General features: G+C 41.6%; 2 protein-coding genes across 12 annotated transcripts in view; one reads left to right on the plus strand and one right to left on the minus strand.

Annotated features, from left to right (window-relative positions):
- The window catches only part of AGAP1 (ArfGAP with GTPase domain, ankyrin repeat and PH domain 1), a 323065-nt gene extending 304377 nt beyond the window's left edge, over window positions 1-18688 (plus strand). For 2 of the 6 annotated variants that reach the window (XM_083627251.1, XM_083627252.1), the window contains 2 exons: window positions 15313-15568; window positions 18271-18681. In XM_083627251.1, the coding sequence (XP_083483377.1) occupies window positions 15313-15568; window positions 18271-18417 (403 nt within the window). In that variant the 3' untranslated portion in view covers window positions 18418-18681. Of the gene's footprint in view, window positions 1-15312; window positions 15569-18270 lie in introns of all 6 variants that reach the window. The other 4 variants (XM_083627254.1, XM_083627253.1, XM_083627250.1 and 1 more) reach the window with 3 other exon arrangements.
- The window catches only part of TRPM8 (transient receptor potential cation channel subfamily M member 8), a 474483-nt gene that overhangs the window by 383378 nt on the left and 70250 nt on the right, over window positions 1-20855 (minus strand). The window lies entirely within an intron of this gene.

Here is a 20855-nt window from a genome sequence, read left to right on the forward strand (position 1 = left end):
TGGTATATGACTTTTCACTAAAGGATCTCATTTCTTTTTATCTGGTCACATAGTGTATAACCCATCATGAAACCTGAGCTTCATTTATGGATGTACCACATTGTAATGCATAATGTTGTATCTTAAGCAGAGATCAACAGTTTTGCTGATTAAACCAAAACACTCAGATTCTGCATCCACAAAAGCAGAATTTGTAGCTGAATAAATTATGAAAAATGGACAGCTCTGCAGAAGCCTACTTAATTAGCATTCTTCACAATTTGCACAGTCTTAATGGGCTTTAGTAACATTTAGAATTTTGTGTTCAATTTATTTTATGGTGGACCTGGAGAAAGAAATATGGGACTAATGAGAAAGTATTTGTAGAAGAGATATTTGAGACAGACTTTCTTAACTATTCACCTAGTGTGAAATTCTGTCCAAGCAGGCTAGCAGAGGAGGGACTTGGCTTCCATTCTAACCAGGGAGGAAGAGAACCCCCATGGCCAGCAAAAAAATCAAGTGAGCTGTTGGAGGAAGAACAAAGTGATCCATCACTGCCAGCCCACTGCATTTCTGTGAAGGATATGACACTCATCCCTTCATATCTCCCATAGAAACACAAGCTGGTGGTGAAGGGACAGAGTCACCTGCATCAAAGTGGCCCAGAGGTGGGTGCAGTAGGTACTGATGCCCCAGGCTTACAGCCAGCAAGGAGCCCAGACTCTTGAGTTTTCATTGAGGGCGGGGGGAGTAAGTTTCTCCAGCCCTCCTACAAAGTAAGTTAAGAAGAAAAATGAGCAGATCTACTTTTAAGTTACTTTTGTGGGATGAGATAAGCCAGCCTGGCTGCTCCCACCTTTCAGTGTTTTTAGCCAGTGAGTGAAGTGAAAGAGTGAGTTGTTTGGACACCAGGCTATAAGAATGTCTGGAATCCTATGACTCAACTAACGTGTTGTGCTATTGGAAGCCAGCACAAGGATCGCCTCTAGTGCATTGGAACTTTACTCCTCTCACCATGGCACACCTCCTATGCCCTCCACAAATTTGCTGCAGAACAAATGAGGGGTTGTGTGCTCTATCCATCTTCCACCAGCCCCTTTATGGGTAAAAAGTAGGAGAGTAAAAATGTACGCTGGCTAGTAGCTGTGGGAATGTTGAGGGTGGCAGGAGAGGATATATTGTTTATTAATATCCTTCCTAACTTGCTCTAGCAAGTTCCTTAGGTAGCAGAGTTACATTCCCCTTCTCATGCACAGAAGAAAGCTGGTTGCAGGCTCGTTAGAACCTTGTACGATTATGCAATTCAATCTGCCTCAGGTTGAATTGTACGTTCCTGGTAAATTCCCTTGAATCCCTCTTAAAAGAATAAAGACAGCACAATCCTATTCATAGTCAACAAAAAGTAAGTTTACTCACGTTCAGGCAGTACACAGTATCAATCCTGAAGGTAGGCTTAAAGACTTAAAGTTACAAATAGCAACATGTGGATTTACCCCATATGGGGGAAAGCCAACAGAGCAGTCCTAGCTGGAAGCAGGCAAAAGGAGAAAGAGAAAAAAGGGAGGGAGCGCTGCGTGACTCGTCCTTTTGTTACCTGGACAGGTAAGGTCACGCCCACCTCTGGTCACATGCAAGAGGAAGGATGCTCCAGGCCAGGAGGAACAGGAAGTTTCAACTGGTTGGACCAAACATTCCCTTGCATGTCCACTCCAACATTACAAGGAATGTTGTAATTGACTGCTCCCCATGGATCACATCCCACAGTAGCTTTGGGGCTAATTTACAAGACTGCATGAAGACCAGTGAGACGATGGACCGGAATGCTGAAGGGAGCCAATAGAATCTGTGGGTGGCACTTAACGTTATTTCTGTTGTGATCCATAATCCACACTATGTTGATATTATACCATACAATCAGCATCCTACACCTTTTGTGACCAATCTAGTTGTGGGACAGGGGGTAAAGGATGATACTGTGTGTTCAGTTGTATCACAGGAATTTTTCAAAACTTTACTGTCTCTACTAAATTCCATTGTTGTGTGCCCTTTATCATTGACCACTGACATTCCCAGCTATACTTTAATTTCAGTGCACAGAAACTGCCAGCACATTTTTCAGGCCTTCACAATAACTGTAAAGGCCAGAAAGCTTGCCTTTTGTACCTTTTTCTTTTCATTCTGCATTAGAGACCATATTCCACACTCCACATAATGATCACAGTTATGCTGCTTAAAACCAGGGCTCCTGTCTTTAACTACACCAAGCTGAAGAACCTGACAGCTGGAGGTGGGAACTCTTCAAATTAAATGCTCCTTTTGGATCCTTACAAATATGGCTTTGAAGCAAACAAAGTATTGGTTTGAATATCAAAGCAGGAATCTTAACTCATTAAATTGATCCCATCTGATAAAACTAGAGTAGAATATGATGTGATGTAATTAACAAGACAAATCTATATAAAGGAAGTGTATAATATACAGAATTTTGAAACAGGTAACATGTCCATAGTTAGTTCTTCATGTTGAAGGAAGCTGCTGATTAGTGTCTAGAACTACAGTTGTAGAAAAGAGAGCATTGGAAGGAGACTATTAATTTAATGTATCAATAGAATTTTGCATGTTACATGGTGTAATTTTACCAAGCAATGCACTGGTGGTTTGTGAATGTGTTAAAATGTCTGAGTTTGAAGTCTGTAATAAAACTGGTTCCACACAAAATTAATATTGTAGTCAAATTTATTTGCCATTTCAAGCTCAGACCCAAGCAGACTGAATTGCTTGCAGATGAATGGCAACTGCATGTGAAAGTCAGCAACTGTATTTTTTTCTGCAGAACTTTCTGGATGATAGTAATGAAAATGTTGTAATGAGTGTCTTAAGGATAGCTCAGAATTATGAGATTGAAATATGGCCTTTTAAAATAAGAACCTAATTGGCAATGCTGTCTTTGATTAACTGAAGATGCCTAACAGATACAGATATAGGTATAATACATTCTAATTCTACTCTTCCAGTGGTGTATCTTCTCTTTCCTACCACTAAAAAAATTACCAGTTTTCAGGATTTATTTAAGTCACAGTACCACTGGATCTGTGGGGGTAAAATGGTGAAAACCCTGTAATGCTATTAGAGAGCTCATTGAGTTGTAATTTTCAGGGGCAATGGGCCCCTGAAAATTACTCCTTTTCATAGGACAAACTAAAAGGTTGAATGTTTACCTATTTTACTTTTCTTCTACTTTCTCCAATTCATCCAACTCAGTCCCACAAGTTTGCACAAAGACCATTAGGAATTAGCTAATCAGTTTGGCAGCCCTGAGGCTGCGGCTGCCATAAACCAATGTATGCACTTTGTAGGAATTATGATTTTGTGCCAGTTCATGTGGCAGGGCTTTGATGTACTTATTGATACATTCAGCCCTCGGGCACATCAGGCAAATAAGTGCACACCCTCTTGTTTCAAGAGCATAATAGAAATATTCAGAAGGAGATGTAATTATTTCAATTACTTCTCTGTGGTTTTGAGACGCAGTCGAGTCTCAAATTAGAAAATAATATTCACATGTTTCTTCTAATTGGTAACAGATTAGAAGTATTTTATCTTTTTAAATGATTTCCAAATGGTACCCTGAAGAGACTGTGCAGTAGGGAAAATAACAAAAAAAAGTGTCATGGATTTTGCTAGTAGAAAAGTATCACCACAGTTTAAATTCCTGTAAAGTCCTCATTGGAAATACTTGATAAAATGTCATCATTGTAGCCTTTCCTTTTGTTTGAATCAGCTAGGAATAGTTTCTATCAATCAATTCTAAGTGAGTTTATAGGCAATTAAACCATAACATCCTCTTTTCTCTCCCCAAGCACATTGTTTTAAAATCTCAGAAAGTACATTTACATGAAAGTAAGTTCCATGAAGAACAGTAAGACTTATTTCCAAATAAGTATGTTTAGCCAGAAATATCAGAATCCTTTATTTGAGTTTAGGGGGCAGCACTTATCCTCTGGCAATTAATGTATTTCAATTAGACATCAAAACTAAAGCAGTTCTCCCTTTTAAAAAAGTAAGAACTAACATTTTGTTTTGACCAGTTTTCACCACAACCAATTTAATTCTTCAGGTTAGCAAAAACCATATAAACTATCCTTTATTCCAATCCTATACATGTTTTCATTTTACATCGTCCATGAATTTTTCTTATACCTCATCTAACTAATATTAGACAGAAACATAAACCTTTACTTTGCTTTCCAGTTTGTCCTAATTAATCCCATGCAATCTCTTTAGTTTAGTCTACAACTGTCATTTTTAAAAAATGTCAAAAGTTAGAATTCACATAAGGTGGAAGCTGTGTGGAACCTAGATTTTCAGCCTTGTTATTTAAAAGGCATTGATGCAGTTGTACTTGGGATACTTCTCTGTCGTATAGTATTATGAGAAGAGGAAAAGCTCCATTTCTTTTCTTTCATATGTTTATGATGCGCTATGTTCCAAAGCAGATCACATCAGCGACTGTTATGGTATTCCTAATGCAGTGTGATAGCTACTTCACAGAAAGAACTGCTGTAAAGTACATTGCTGATGTACATCCCTGTGATATGCCACATTACAAGGAGCCTGAGTACCTCACTTGACTACCTCTCTGTCTTTCTCTCACCTAGCAGGGATGTATGGAGATTTATGTGTTTAAATATATGTGTGTCAGTTGTTTTTTCTACTGCTTAGCTTACTAGGTACATATTTATGCAGATAAGACAGAGATAATGGGTAGCTTATGCTTTTGATATTTCAGCTCTCTTTTTTAAAATTACCGGTATGCTATTTAGGCTCACTTTTTTCCTTTTTCAGGGACAGTTGAACTTGCATAATTCAGGTTGTATTTAACATAATGGAGTGTAAGTGTCTCTAAAATCAAAATATTTATTAACATGGTATTTCTCATAGAAATGTTTCTTGGGTAGCGTATGCTTTTTTGGCACTTTGAGTCACAACAACTTCTCTGACGTGCAGTAAAGGTCATTCAGTTTAAAAAAAATTTCTATTTCTTAGTATGAAAACATCATGTGCTCTGTGTTTAACCATAACATCTCTTTCCCCACAACTGGCTAAATAGCAGTGATGCCAGCAGGGGCAGGCCAGTCCTGAGGCGGAAGGAGACAATTGATTTGGGCAGCTGGACAGGGCAGATTGGCACTCCTTGAGTCCCCACTTGCTTGCCTCATTATTGCCTGGCCCACTCCCCTGCCTATCTCAAAGGAGAGGCATGCTTTAAAAGCCCCAAATTATTTTCAAATCTCTCTTGGCATAAGGCGGGATCCCTTCCTACCTCAACTCTTGCCACTTTGGTCTCTTAATCTCCATTAGATTGAAGATGCCACAAAGGTAAAGCTAGAGGGTAGAAACCATCCTCTGTGGGTGACTTTTTAAAGCAAGAGACCATTAGATCAGATTGAATAGAGGGTAAGAATGTATGGGGGAAGCCCATTCTCCCCGCCCCCCCCCCCGACACACACACAGTATAGGCTGAAAACAGAATCATTTTTCCAGGTCTTTGACTCTATCTATCTATCTATCTATTCTGTTTTAACTTCTTTTAGTGTTGTTGTTTTTTTAAGTGACTTTAAAAGATTGTACCCCTCCCACCTTATGCTGGTCTACGACCGTAATAAAGTGTTGATGTTGTTGTTGTTGTTGTAGAGCACAATCCATGCAAAGTTCGAACTCCTCTGTGTCCTTTTAAGTTCAGTGGGAGGATTATATACCAATTTTTTTCTTATTGAATGCAATTGGATCATGCTCATACAGTTTTCCCATGTGGAATTATATCTGTTTAAGAAAATAATTGTATTGTGTGAACCAGGTATCACTTTGAGACATTAGTCTTGCTTTAACCATTCAGCTTTACTGGAGTTTCCTCCTACTGCACTTGGGCCTTGGAACATGTCATTTAGATTATTATAAAATGACAGTTACTTTTCTTGAGTTACTCTTTTAGACTCCTGTTCCATAAATCAGGCAGTTAGATTAAATGACTTTGAGATTATGTAAACTTGACTCTGCAGAACTTTCCAAACTGTGTGTTGCGACATGTTAGTGTGTTGGCTGCAGTGTGTAGGTGTGTCGTGTGAACGCTCCTCACGCTCCTCCTGGGGCTGGAAAGGGGTTGGTTTAACCTCCGGTTTGCTAGTAAAACTGAATTACTGTGTTGCGAAATGATGCATGTCTAAAAAGTGTGTCACCAACATTAAAAGTTTGGAAAGCTCTGGGATACTGTGTCACTTTTCATTCAAGTTCCACAATGAGATTAGCATCAAGATTAGCAACAAGATAAGCTGTTTCTTGTTGAGATTTTTTCTATATCTTGAGTTTCAGGCATGTTCCTGAAATCCATTGACTCTGAAACTGTCTTAAAGCATAGCTTGCAGTGTGTATCAAAAAGTAAGATGAAAATAAAGACAGTTTTATCTGACCTATGACTTCTGGGTGTAGCTAATTAAATAAACTTAATTTATTAAGCTTCTTACCTCCAGCAAGCGATTTTTGAAAATGTGTAATTTATAATCTTCTAGATAGGCATAGCTGTAGCAAACAAACTTAAATATAATTGCTCCCCATACTTGTACTGAGGAACAGTCCTGCAATATTAGTGCTTTTTAGCAACATCCTTTCTGCATGCTTTGTATGTAATTTATTTTACCTGTCATGTCACCTGAAGTGTAACTTGAAAGACCTAATAAGCTTAATAGGTTGGTTTTATTTAATTAATGATTATTGTTTGTTTTTAAGTCTCATAAAACACCCTGCAGGTTTGAAAACACATATAGTATTGACCGGGAGGCACAAAGAAATTTATTCCTTTTCTTCCACTTCTCAGTGCACATAAATTCTTGTATTTTGTCAGCAGGCACTGTTTAGTGGCGGGTTTCCCTACAAGCTTTCCGTAATTAGAGAATCGGCATCCATTGGTCTTTGTTTGCTGTCTGCATCCCTCTGGTTTGCAAGGAACTTGTATCCCTCGAGGGCCTATGCTCCTTTCCCCTTAGCAACGCAGGCAAAGAGGGAAGGAATGCATGCAAAGGAAGCAGCCAACTGCTAAGCACTCACTTTGCCAAAGGGTTGGGGCTTCTCCTGCGGAGACAGAGGAAGCCCCTCTGTTTACTCAGCATATTGTTCCCAGCCCTTCTTCCATGCGTCCCTTCCAGTTCCTGCTTTGCTTGAGGCAGGAAGACAGTTTGGGAAATTCCTTGCAGCTAGCTCTTTTCTCTCTCTTCCTCTCTCACCCTGGTCCATTTCAGTCATTACTGCAAAACTGAATTTGCCTTTCCCTCTTCCCACTGTACCCCCCTGCAACCACACATGCCCTCTTCCTTCCTTACTTGCTCCTCCAAGCCATCTGTCTACTAAACCCCACAAACTTTGTGCCAGCATATTTCTCCTGTACATTTTTCTAGGAGCCAGAAGTATTGCCGTAAAGTTAGGGTCTGGATTATGAGGCATTTCATCAAGTTGTGTTGACATACTGCCTAGATTACTAAATTAAGACATTTTAGGATACTAAAGGGGACAGACTGATAGTTTGTGGTAGGACAAGACATATTTTTCTCTATCAGTGGCTAGCAAATAAGACCAATTATTTTCCTTTGTTTGGGGGTACTGCTTAGCTTGTCGTATTTCTGTTCTGTTGTATCAGAGCAATGGAAATCCAGAAATCTGCATGTTTTAATATTTTGTTCATATTTCTGTGTGTAATTTGCATGAAAAGGACTTTTAATTATAGTGGTTTTGTAAAGTTGGTTGTAAAGCTTCCTTCCCAGCATCATAAATTGATGTATGGAGTGACTGGATGTTTTTAGCACAGCATTAAAGCATAGTGTTCACTTGGGTACACTTTACATTTTTAGGTACTTTGTTAAATATACACATGAATTGCACATTGAGACATGGCAAAGAGATGCCACCAAGAGCATATTCCCATTCTAACGCATGGGAATTCTTAATCACATGTGTTTCCTACCTTGGCTCCCCATCTTGCACTGGCAGGACGAAGGAAAACTACAACTACAAATGCAACAACACGGGAGTTTTTCTAAACATTGCAGGAAAGGACAGGGAGGAAAAGCAGCCCCAGGAAACCATTTTGGTCAAAAATAACATGTAGTACTACTGCCCTAAAAATGTACAGTGGCAATGCATTGAACATGTATACAGCTGCACTGATCAAGAAGCTATAATCATCACTACCTCCCAACATTTAGTGGTTTCTTGTGCCTATTGTGTGAAATGTATATTTAAGGTACCATGTGTTGAAAAAAGCTTTTTATGGAAAGTTGTGTGAAAAACCCAACTGCTCAAAAGATCGTGACTCTAAGTCCTAATGACATTAGATCTCGGATGGCAATTTTTTGCAATAAGCCTGCAAAGCTCCTTATTTATTATGTGACAATTCCAGTATTGCTGTATCACACAGATACAGAGTAAAAGTGGTTTGAATTTTACATTTCTATCACTGCATAAAATTTGTCCAAGGACAATGTTAAGAAAGAATTGAAAAGGACATCAGGGAAAGTTAAGAGAGACAGTGAACATTCAAAGCAGCATACCTGAATGGATGTCAAGTGAATAAATATAGAATCTTCACTTTTTTAAAAAAAAAAGTGTAACATTGCATTGGAAATATGATTTGATATGTCCAGGGCATGAACTCATAACTGAATATTTATGCTCTGCCATGCTGTGATGGCAAAGCACAGTCAAGTTTGTGAAGCAAAATGGTTGTCAGAAATGTATCTGCTGTTTGCCTCCTGTCCATTTTTCTTCCCCCTTCACTTCATCCCCACCAACGTTTTCTGGTTTATTTGTTTTCAGATGACAATGATATGGCGCAAATGGCAGAGTAATTTAAGTAATTGGATGTTATCTTCAAGGAGCTAAATAAACGAAAGGCTTTTGTGCTGTTTTTGAGTAGCCCATATGCCGAGTCGGAAGCAGGGCTCTGCTTCCATTATTTGCATTAAAAGATGCTTAGAGTTCATTGATGGTAGAGATGCATATTAAGGCCAGGAAATTGATGGTGCTGTTTCGTCAGGCTTTAATGCATCATCACTTCTCTGGCATAGAGGAGGAGGCAGCATGATTATTTGCATCCAGTTATATCAAGGCTTTGTTATAAACAAGGCTTTCAATTTCTAACAGTAACAGGTTGAAAGGAAAAGAGATTTGATTTTTACTAAGTATTGTCTGGTCTTATTAACTATATTTCTACTTTTTTCTACTTCTATATTTAGTGTTAATGGTTCCTTATTTGAATCACCGATAACTTGGAACAGTGTTATTCCAGTATTTTGAAATGTATTTTGAATCAAGTTACTGAAAGAAAGTCCTACCAATTGATATGTTCTTGGATTTCCCAGGGTTGTATCAGAGCATTGCTTAATATTTTAGTGTGTTAGTCTTAACCCGTTTTGTGATCCCAGGGGAATAGATTATAAAATTTCAGTTGCAATGAAATAAGACAACTAACTAGGTTGACAACTAGCTACGTGGGGACGGGTGTTGGCTTCTGTGATTTTAACAAGATGCTTTAGTGAAAGAGAAGTTTTGCATAAAAGAAAGAAAAACATTTAGAGCAGATGTTCAGTTGCACGTATCTTTCACTTCTAGGGAGAGGTTCACTATCTCTTTGCTGATTAGTTGCTCTTCCTCTCATTTCCCCTCACTCTCATACAACTGCTTTATTTAAAGGTATGTCAGCACTGGCTAAAATGAAGTACTGTGCCGCCTCCTTTCTGCTTATTGCATACTGCTCTAATAATTCATTTTTTAGTTCATTAGCTAACAGGGTATGCGAAGAGTGGTCCTCAAGGGGATTGGAATGAGGTTAAGTGATCTAGTGCTGACAACTCTGCTCTTGGGCTGGCCTTCCTTGGGGAAAAAGAAATCTGAACCAAAATAAGCTGTGGATCCCAGCAACAGTCTGTGATACCAGACCAACAATTTAGTGTTTGTGCTCTTTGAAGTGATTTCTAGTCTTAGCCAGGTACATTGAATCTGCCATCAGCTTAAGTCATCCAATGAAAGAAAGTGAATTTTCGTATGTTTTTTTCGTATGTTTTAATGTTTGATGTAACAAAACGAATTAAAATCAATAAAAAAAAAAACAATGAAAGAAAGTGAATTAAGTGAAATACAGTAAACAACACACCCACCATTCCAAACCACTATGTAGCCCAGTGCTGTCCAAGTCTTGATTTAGTCATCTTAATCTTTGCCTTGTGAGTTCCCACCCCAACTCCAAATAATTCTTTCTATATTGACTACTGTTTTTCTCTCTAGGTTGACCAATTTTCAGCTCTAGCTCTGCCCATTACTGGCCTGCAGCCCTTGATGGATTATCCCCAAGAGAATGCAACCCTCAGCATAAAAAGTTGCAACCTCTACACTACTGCTCTTCTTTGTACCTTCGCCGCATCAAGCAGTTGGTCCCTTACCTTTCCTGCCCCGACCTGGCCACAGTGATCCATGTGACGGTCACCTCCAGGCTTGACTACTGTAATTCGCTCTACGCGGGGCTGCCCTTGAAGCTGTCCCAGAAACACCAGCGGGTGCAGAATGCAGCAGCGAGGCTCCTCACGGGGCCCCTGCCATGGGAGCATATTCACCCAGTGCTTTTCCAGCTGCACTGGCTCCCGGTGGAATACAGGGTCAGGTTCAAGGTGCTGGTTTTGACCTTTAAAGCCCTTCAAGGCCTAGGACCCTCGTACCTACAGGACTACCTTTCCTGGTATGCCCCACGGAGGACCTTAAGGTCCATAAATAGCAACACCCTAGAGGTCCCGGGCCCTAAGGAAGTCAGATTAGCTTCAACCAGAGCCAGGGCCTTTTCAACTCTGGCTCCCGCCTGGTGGAACGCTCTGCCTCATGAGACCAGGGCCCTGCAGGATCTGATTTCTTTCCGCAGGGCCTATAAGACAGAGTTGTTCCGCCTGGCCTTTGGCTTGGAGCCAATTTGATCACCCCCCCCCTTCTTCTTTTCCTTTCTCTTCCTGCGATGAGGCTGCATTTTAATGTTTTAATGTTGTATTTTAATCTTGTTTTTTAAGTTGTATTCATTCAACTTGTTTTTATTATTGGTTGTTAGCCGCCCTGAGCCCAGCCTTTGGCTGGGGAGGGCAGGGTATAAATAAAATTTAATATTATTATTATTATTCTTGCCCCTCCTTTGCACCTTACTACAGGGATATGGTTGTGGCTTTTTCCTTTTCTGGCATCCTGATTTGATTGGAATGTAATCTAGAACCCATTTGGAGGTACCAGCTATCAGAGCTGGGTCAGATGCAGGTCAGCGCACAAGACGCAGACTGGGAAGAGGAGGTGTTGAAAACTGAAAAGATTACAGCTTAGTGAGCTGGGAGAGTCTGTGGCGTGGTAGATCGTTGCCAGATTTTAATCGTGTCAGTAGATCACAGTCTCTTGGAAGTTGGATGTCCCTGATCTACATGAAGGTGTGGACTGAGGTGTCACCAATATGTGAATTACACCCAGCTCCCTTTCAGCAAATCCAATTGAGGCAGTGGGTGTTCAGAACCAGTGCATAGGTGCTGTCGTGGATTGGATGAGGGCCAATAAACTGAGGCTGAAGCCAGACAAGAGTGAAGTGCTATTACTGGGTGGTTTGTCTGATCACTGAGTGGTCAGTGGTTCAACCTGTTTGGAGGTGGTGCTGCTTCCCCTTAAATAATCTGATGTATACTTTGAGGGTGCTATTGGATTTTTCACACCCTCTTGAGCTTAAGTGGCCTTAGTAACTCAGAACACTTATTATTAGTAATAATACACCAACATAGAGGTAACCCTGCTACAATTATCCGTGTTCTGGTAACCTCCTAATTGGATTACTGCAATGCGTTATATATTATAGTCTACTATATTATAAAGCATTACTGATCATAATAGATCGGCTTCCAAAAGCAGGATTATAATCCTGCCGCCAGCCCCACAAGCTCGGGGGACAGCGGGGAGACGGAATGCCACCATCCCACTGTCCCCCGACCTGGTTTGGAGGCTGGCGGCGGGGAGAAGCACGCTTCTCCCCTCAGCCAGCTCCACAAGCTGGGGGACAGCGGGGAGGTGCAGCGCCGCCATCCCGCTGTTCCCCGACCTGGTTTGGGCTTCAGGCAGATATCCGCAAGGCGTGGGAGCCTGGCGGGAAGTCGCGCCGGTCTCCCAAGGCTTGCGGAGAGCTGCCTGTTCTGGGGGCTGGGGTCGGGGGAAGCTCGGGCTTTCCCCGCCCCAGCCCGGTGCCTGGGGGGAAATTAAATTTTTTTTCTTTATTTCCCCTCTCCAAAACTAGGTGCGTCCTATGGGCCAGTGAGCCCTATGGGGCGAAAAATACGGTAATCCTTTACAATCACAAACAGCTTGAGGACCAGTTACTTGAAGTATCTTCTCCCATACATACCTGTGGAGACCATAAGCTCAGAGACCTTTTTCAGAGTGTCCCTACCAGATGAGCTCTGCAAGGGCCTTTACAGCTGTAGTACTCCAATTGTGAGATTCCCTACCCAGAGAGGCTCACCTGGTACATCAATTATAGTATTTTTGGATTAGATGAAGACTTTTGTATTTTCCTATACTTTTTAGATTTTTAATGCTTTTGGGGGGTTCTTTGCACTATTGTTTTCAGTACCCTATTTTGTTCTGTTAAAGTTTTAACAAATACCTTAGGTCTGTTTTTATACATCCTGGTTATAACTTCTTTTTGTAAAGTGCCCCAAGAGCTTTGTGCTTGTTGTCGTTGTTGTTGTTTAGTCATTTAGTCGTGTCCGACTCTACATGACCCCATGGACCAGAGCATGCCCGGCACTCCTGTCTTCCACTGCCTCCCGCAGTTTGGTCAAACTCACTTTAGTAGCTTCGAGAACACTGTCCAACCATCTCGTCCTCTGTTGTCCCCTTCTCCTTGTGCCCTCCATCTTTCCCAACATCAGGATCTTTTCCAGGGAGTCTTCTCTTCTCATGAGGTGGCCAAAGTATTGGAGCCTCAGCTTCAGGATCTGTCCTTCCAGGGAGCACTCAGGGCTGATTTCCTTAAGAATGGATACGTTTGATCTTCTTGCAGTCCATGGGACTCTCAAGAGTCCCATGCACCATAATTCAAAAGCATTCATTCTTCGGCGATCAGCCTTCTTTATGGTCCAGCTCTCACTTCCATACATCACTACTGGGAAAACCATAGCTTGAACTATATATGGACCTTTGTTGGCAAGGTGATGTCTCTGCTGTCTAGGTTTTTCCAGCATTGTGTAAATGGACTTCTGCCCATTCCATGGGGCTTCACCATCCTGCCTCACCCCCCTGCAGCCCCCAAATTTGCACTGAATAGTCCCCCAACCCCCTTGAGCAAATTTTCAGAGGAGAAAGAGGAGAGGAAAATGAAGTCCCTGTTATACAAGCAGAAGTCTGTTCTACTCACACACAGACATCGTTAATTAATTTTGTTGCTTACAGACCAAGGCAGCAATTGTGTACTCACTTATGTGGAAGTGAGCTCTGTTGAAATGAGAGAGGCTTACTTCTGAGTTAGACATGCATAAGATTGAACTGCAAGTATTCCGAAATATACTGAAATGGTACCCAGTCTATTTTTTATTTTTAAAATTTGGAAAAAAACAATAAAAATCATGTTCACAAAAAGAAATAAAAGTTTTTCACAGCTGTTTGGTAGCATCCTGTTTCAGATATGTGAGGGTGGGAGAATGTCCTTTATAGATGAAATCTCTTACCTTTGTGAAGCACATTATGTGGGAAGGTTTGCGTAAAAGTATTCAGGGAGGTTATGTTAAGGTCATCCTTGCTCACCATGAAGTGATGCAAAACTAATCCAGATTTACTTTGTAAATGACCTGTTTACATAAGCATTTGAAAACAGATTAAAGCTAACCTGACACTACATTACTAGAAGAAGGGTAAGCATTGCTGCAAAACCTCAAAGGACTGTTTATTTTTGTACTTGAAGAACTAAAGCCAAGGCATGACCACACTTCCTTACTTTGGGCTGAAGTGGCTTTCTGTTTAAAGAGATTACCACAATGAACAAGGATGTCTTCAAAAGTAACTTTATTTGGGATCAGTTTCTGCAAGTCTACTGTAACGTTGGCAGGAACCAGATACTCCATTCTATTACCCCGCTGCTTATTTTCCAGAATTCTGTGGTCACTGAGTATGCTCATTCTTCACTGAGCCCATTTCCTGGTTCCCCGTCAGGATATCTTTGTAAAGACTTTTTGTAGTTTTGCAAGCCTCCAGGTTCCCCCCTGCCCACCCCAAGTTCGATGGCATCTTCCTCTTGTACACTCCTGGTGTCATTTCAGCTACAGAAGCAATCGCACTCTCCCCTGAATATTGGAATCCATATATGTGATAAGTTGTAGGAGTCTGAGAGACCAACAGTGCCCATTTCTTTCTCCCATTCAATCGGTGTTTTATCTCCAAGGATGTACACTGGTGTGTGGCCATGTACACAGTGCATACTATCATACATAAAGATACTCTTGTCTGTTCTGCCAATGTGCCATCATTGGCAACTGCAAAAGTGCTGCTTCCCAGCAAGTGTATGCCCAGCAAAAGAAATCCACTTTCTTTCCCCACACCAAGCTACACCCCTGTATAGGGTATGAAGGGGCCCCCAGTCAAATGCATTAAACTTGCCACATTGTGTTTGTATCATCTAGGACAGCCTCCTCCAACCTGGAGTTGCCCATATGTTTTGTAATACTCCCATTATCGCAGACCAATGGCCATACTAGTTGTGCATGATGGGAGCTGGATTCCAACATTTGGAGGGCACCTGGTTGGGGAGGGCTGATCTAGGAGAATGGCTTGTGGGAGCATTTGTGTAATTCAGAGGATGCATCTGTATTTACTGTTCTTTCTTATATGTAGAGATGGCATTTTCTCCTGACCTCTGGTGAATTACATGGCATATATTAGCGTTGTGGTGTATTTGAACCATAAATCTACATTCTTACCATTCTGTCTTTCTTACTTGGGGCCCAGATGTCCTAGAAAGTGGAATAAATAGCTTATTTCCACAGTATACAACTGTTCTTTTGCTATTTTTATCCAAAAGAAAATAAAAACCAGAATTTAAAGTGTCTGGGGTTTTTTAAAATAAAAAAACCGCCAACATTAAAAATGCCCTCATTTCAACCCAACTATTAGATTGTCCAGATTATCTGCAAAACTAGGCATGTGTTAGAACGAACTTAACACAAGGATGGATCTGTAGGAGATGCATGATCTAATATTGAATGATATGTTTGTTTGCTTCCCTAGGGAAGAAAAAGAGCACTGGATCCGAGCAAAATATGAGCAGAAGCTTTTCCTTGCTCCACTGCAGTGCTCAGAGTTTTCCTTAGGCCAGTACCTGCTAAGAGCAACTGCGGAGGAAGATTTGCGAACAGTCATCCTGCTTCTTGCTCATGGAACACGAGAAGAAGTCAATGAAACCTGTGGAGATGGAGATGGGCGTTCAGCCTTACATATAGCATGCCGGAAAGGAAATGTAGTGTTGGTGCAACTGTTAATTTGGGTGAGTATGCGCTACATGAATTTGAGAGAGTAGCCCTGCATTAATGGGTATGTTTGAATTGTCACTTTGGTTTATCCAGGCCATATAGTACAGCTTATGTGTTTGATTTGATACAAGTGTTTGGAGTGTTGTGGGTTATGCATTAGGGGAAATATAAGTGGAACAGTTAATGGGCAAAACAACTGGCCATTCTGCACATTCACCAGGCCACATGGAGAATGTGCACATAATCTACCTATGAAGAGGAAACTCTGCATGTAATCTGCTTGCAGGAGACTCATGTGGCCAGAAAACAGAGAAAGTATTGATCAATTAAAAACTTGGAACAGAATTCATCTTCTCAGACATTAAAAAGAAAAGGGGAATTGTAATGTATACAAACCCTAAAATAGAGGCAAAACAAACCTTTAAGGATGAAGAAGGTAGATTATTGGGAATACAGTTAAGGAATGGAAAAGAAAAAAATATTTGTGATAGGAATTTAGGCCCCAAACGGGAATAAAACACATTACAGTGGTACCTCGGGTTACATACGCTTCAGGTTACAGACTCCGCTAACCCAGAAATAGTACCTCAGGTTAAGAACTTTGCTTCAGGATGAGAACAGAAATCGGGCAGCAGCGGCAGCAGGAGGCCCCATTAGCTTCAGGTGCTTCAGGTTAAGAACAGTTTCAGGTTAAGAATGGACCTCCGGAACGAATTAAGTCCTTAACCCGAGGTACCACTGTACTTTATATCAGTGAAAGAAAAATTATTAGAATATATAAATGAAGAAATTACCCTACTAGGAGATTTTAATGGTGTTACCTCAGTGGAATTAGATCGAACAGAGAGAAAGAGGGAAGACTCCCACACACATTTTTTCAAATGGTGGACAACCTAAATTTAAAAGATGCGTGGAGACCCAGACATCCAAAGGAAAAACAATACACACATTATTCAGAGGGTAGACAATCAGTAGGAAGATTAGTTGGAATATGGACATCAATTAATTTAATTTTGAAGATTAAAAAAAATAGAAATACAACCCAAATCAATAACAGACCAAAATTCAATTACGTTAGAATTAAAAAATAACAGACAAATAAAAAGAAGATGGAGAATGAATGAAAAAATTCTAAATGATGAATTTTTTTTGAACAAAGCACAACTTCTTAAGGAATTTATCCGAATAAACATGGCACATGAAACAGACATCAGGGTGATACGGGACTCAAGCAAGGCCTATATAAGAGATCTTTATATTCAACAAAATATGATACAAAGAAGAAGCAGAGAGGGGGAAATGGGTCAAATTAGAAATGAAATAGAAGAGAATGAAAAAATATTAGCCAAACATCCAAAGAATGTGAGTGCAAGCCAAAAAATTAAACTTTTGCAAAATCAGTTATCAACTTTACTCAATTATGAAATAGAAAACAATATTAAATGGATAAAACAGAGGAAAATACAGACATATTGGACTTAGAGGGATTCAACAACAGGTACAGATGGCACACCTGTTTAGTTTATAATAAGACAAATGTACATCAATGATTTTCAAATTATATAATCAGAAATTCTTTATTTAAAATTTGGAGGAAGTTTCAAAATTTATTCGAGCCAAAGATTCCATGGTGGGCCGCACCATTAGAGGCAATTTCTATAAAAAAGAAAAATATGGATACAAATTGGGCAACATATAAACAATTATTAAAAGAAGAACAAGGACAGTTCGAATTGAAATCTTATGAAGAAATTTCTCGCCATTGTACGAGCTGGTTACAATATTATCAATTAAATGATATATTTAAAGCAGACAAAAAATGGATTCCAAAAAGAAGAATCAAAATTTCAATTAGAATTCAATTAGAAACGACAGCAGCAATCAAATTACAATCTAATCAAAATTTAAAGAAAGAATGGGAATGTGTAGAGGAGTACGTGGCAAAACGATGTTCCAAAAGTAATTTGTTGATATGTTTAAACTGAAACCCACGAAGTTAAGAGGAACAAAGTATAAGATCTTATGGTTAATAGTATTAATATATTGCTCAAACACAATTTTAAGATACTGTATTAAATTTAATGATGCCAAACACAGGTGGAGGGAAGTCACAGGGAATTAAGAGGGTGAAAATGAAAATGAAAAACAATTTTTTGATATATGTATATAGAAGGTAATGTTAAAATGCCAACGTTGGTTTATTTTATTTTTTATTTTGTTTATATCACTGTTGTGTTATATTATTGCAAGAATCAAATAATTTTAGAAGAAGAAGAGGAAACTGCACGTTTCTGAATCCATCTACAAGCCTTGGGGATTGTATATATATTAATTTTGTACATTCTGCAGTTATTATGCATAATTGACAATGTGTACATTCCCCTAACATGTACATATTCCAACCTGGTGCAAAAGTCTTATGAATGCTGGCAGCTCAGAATCAGTGTACAGTGTATATCCCTTAAAATGTGTATATAGTTTAAAAGAGCTTGCTTAATTTAAAAATGCTCTTCCTTGAAAGTGGACGAGCGTATCTAGGGGCAGCATGCATGAAGCTCACTTCTCCATGAGTGAGGAAGGAGTGCTGTTGACCTCGGCTATGGTAGCTGGATGCACAACAGAAAGCTGTTCAGATTTAAAACTAGGTAATGAGAATTATTTATTTCAGGCGTTTCTGCCGGCTACTGCTCCTAAATGCTGCATGTTCTTTCCACAGTATGGTGCTGATGTTATGGCCCGTGATGCCCATGGAAACGGTGCTTTGGCCTATGCCAGGCAAGCCACCAGCCAAGAGTGCATTGAGATTCTCCTGCAGTACGGCTGCCCGGATGAGCGCTTTGTCCTAAGTGTTCACCCGTTATAAATGGGGATTGCCATAATAGGAACAACAGCAGTGCAAAACCAATTGGAGCAGATGAGGATGGTTCAGGCAGTTACTGACAAGGGGCACAAACCAGGACATACCGTATGTTCCGGCGCAATAGGCGACTAGGCGTATAAGACGACCCCCCAAATTTTGCTGTTAAATTATAGAGTTTCGTCGCCTGCCAAGCGCTGCCAGGGGCAAAGCGTGCACCCCTGCGCTGCCTCTGCCATTGCAGCAGCAGCAGCCCGAGGCGAGGTGTTTGGTGGGCGGAACGAAACCGAAACCAGCCACCCGCCTTCACTCGGCTCGTGGGCACCCCACTTTACCCCAATTTATCACAGAAGAACACATAAGGGGACGCAGCCTCTGACGCAGCGCGAGCCCCCGCCTCTTCCGTACTGGCACAGTGTCTTTTTGTTGGCCGCCTCACCGCGGAAAGTCCTTCCGAGCGCGGCGCTCCCTGCCCGCCTGCTGCTGCCGTCGTGGGAACCGGAGCCATCCTCCGCCGTGGCTGCGCGGGGCTTCGCTCAGCTTGCGGGCGCCATGAAGAGTCTGCCATGGCGAGGTGGTGCGCTGCTTCGGCCAGGGCTCTAAGGAGCTGGGCATCCCCACAGGTGAGGGTGGTGGAGGCCGAGGCGGCCGCTCGCAGCCTTTTCCCAGAGGGAGGGAGGGAGCCGGGCCGGGCCTCCCTCCCTCCGGGTGGCGGGTTTCGGTTTCGTTCTGCCCACCAAACGCCTCGCCTCGGGCTGCTGCTGCTGCAGTGGCAGAGGCAGTGCAGGGGTGCACGCTCTGCCCCGGCGGCGCTTGGCAGGCGACCAAACTATAATTTAACAGCAAAAGTTGGGGGGTCGTCTTATATGCCCAGTCGGCTAATGCGCTGGAACATACAGTATGTCCTGGTTTGTGCACCTTGTCAGTAACTGCCTGAACCATCCTCATCTGCTCTAATCCAGGTTTATGGTGCTGGAGGGGAGCCAGGGGGTTTCTGTGGGTCTCCTAATAACTAAATATATCATAGTAATCTTGTACTCATAACATATTAGTAATGTCAGAAAACAAGAGCCAGTATTTTCAAATGATGGTGGGCATCCTTGCACTGCTGTTGGTCCTGTTATGCCTACTCCCAATTTATCACGGAAGAACACTAAGGGGACGCAGCCTCTGACGCAGCGCGAGGCCCCACCTCCTCCGTACTGGCACAGTGTGTGTTCGTTGGCCGCCTCACTGCGGAAAGTCCGAGCGCGGCGCTCGCCCGTCTGCTGCTGCTGCTGCTGCTGCTGCCGTCGTGGGAGCTGGATCCGGCCTCCGCCGTGGCCGCGTGGAGATTCGCTTGGCTCACGAGCACCATGAAGAGCCTGTCATGGCGAGGTGGTACGCGGCTTCGGCCGGGGCTCCAAGGAGCTGGGCATCCCCACAGGTGAGGGCAGTGGAGGCTGAGGCAGCCGCTCATGGCCTTTTCCCGGAGGGAGGGAAGGAGCCGGGCCGCGCCTCCCTCCCTCCAGGTGGCGGGTTTCGGTTTCGTTCCACCCACCAAACGCCTTGCCTCGGGCTGCTGCTGCTGCAATGGCAGAGGCAGTGCAGGGGTGCACGCTCTGCCCCTGGCGGCACTTGGCATGCGGCCAAACTCTATAATTTAACAGCAAAAGTTGGGAGGTCGTCTTATACGCCCAGTTGCCTAATGCGCCGGAACATACGGTATGTCCTGGTTTGTGCCCCTTGTCAGTAACTGGTGCTGAAGGGGAGCCAGGGGGTTGCCGTCTCCTAATAACTAAATATATTGTAATAATCTTGTGCTCATAACATATTAGTAATGTCAGAAAACAAGAACCAGTATTTTCAGATGATGGTGGGCATCCTTTTCTTTCTCCCAATGTTAACCAGACAAGAAAAAGGAAAGCATGTAATTTAACTACCAACACAAAAACTTCAGATATGAATTGAGTGCTCTAAATAACTACTTCACCCTAATATGTATCAACCGCACCCAAACAAAAGTTATTTTCACACCTGAAGAAATTAAAATACATGAAAGAAGAGTAGGGGGAAGTTTAAGAGAACAATTACCTCAGCTATCACTTCCAATTTTGAAACTCCCTGCTCAGTGTGCTCCTCAGCAACACTTAATATACAAATACTATACAAGTGGAATTAAAACCTGAAATTTAATTTATTCAAAACACCTGACTGCAGAAGAGCAGCTTGTCATTCCTAGAGTCAAATGCCACTATCTGGCTGAAAGTTACAATGCTAAAATCAGAACTTCACTTGATACTGAAAGAATAACTCCTGCCTCATAAGCTCACTGTTCGTCTTGCATTTCCTTCCCTGCCACCTTTTTGGATAAAAGTGTGATGCATTGAATCAAAATATATTAAATCACAGGGACAACAGATCTGGCTATGCCATATTTGCATGTGGCATAAGTGGAGTGTGAC

The sequence above is a fragment of the Podarcis filfolensis genome, assembly GCF_964270895.1.
Source record: "Podarcis filfolensis genome assembly, chromosome: 1".
Lineage (NCBI taxonomy): Eukaryota > Metazoa > Chordata > Lepidosauria > Squamata > Lacertidae > Podarcis > Podarcis filfolensis.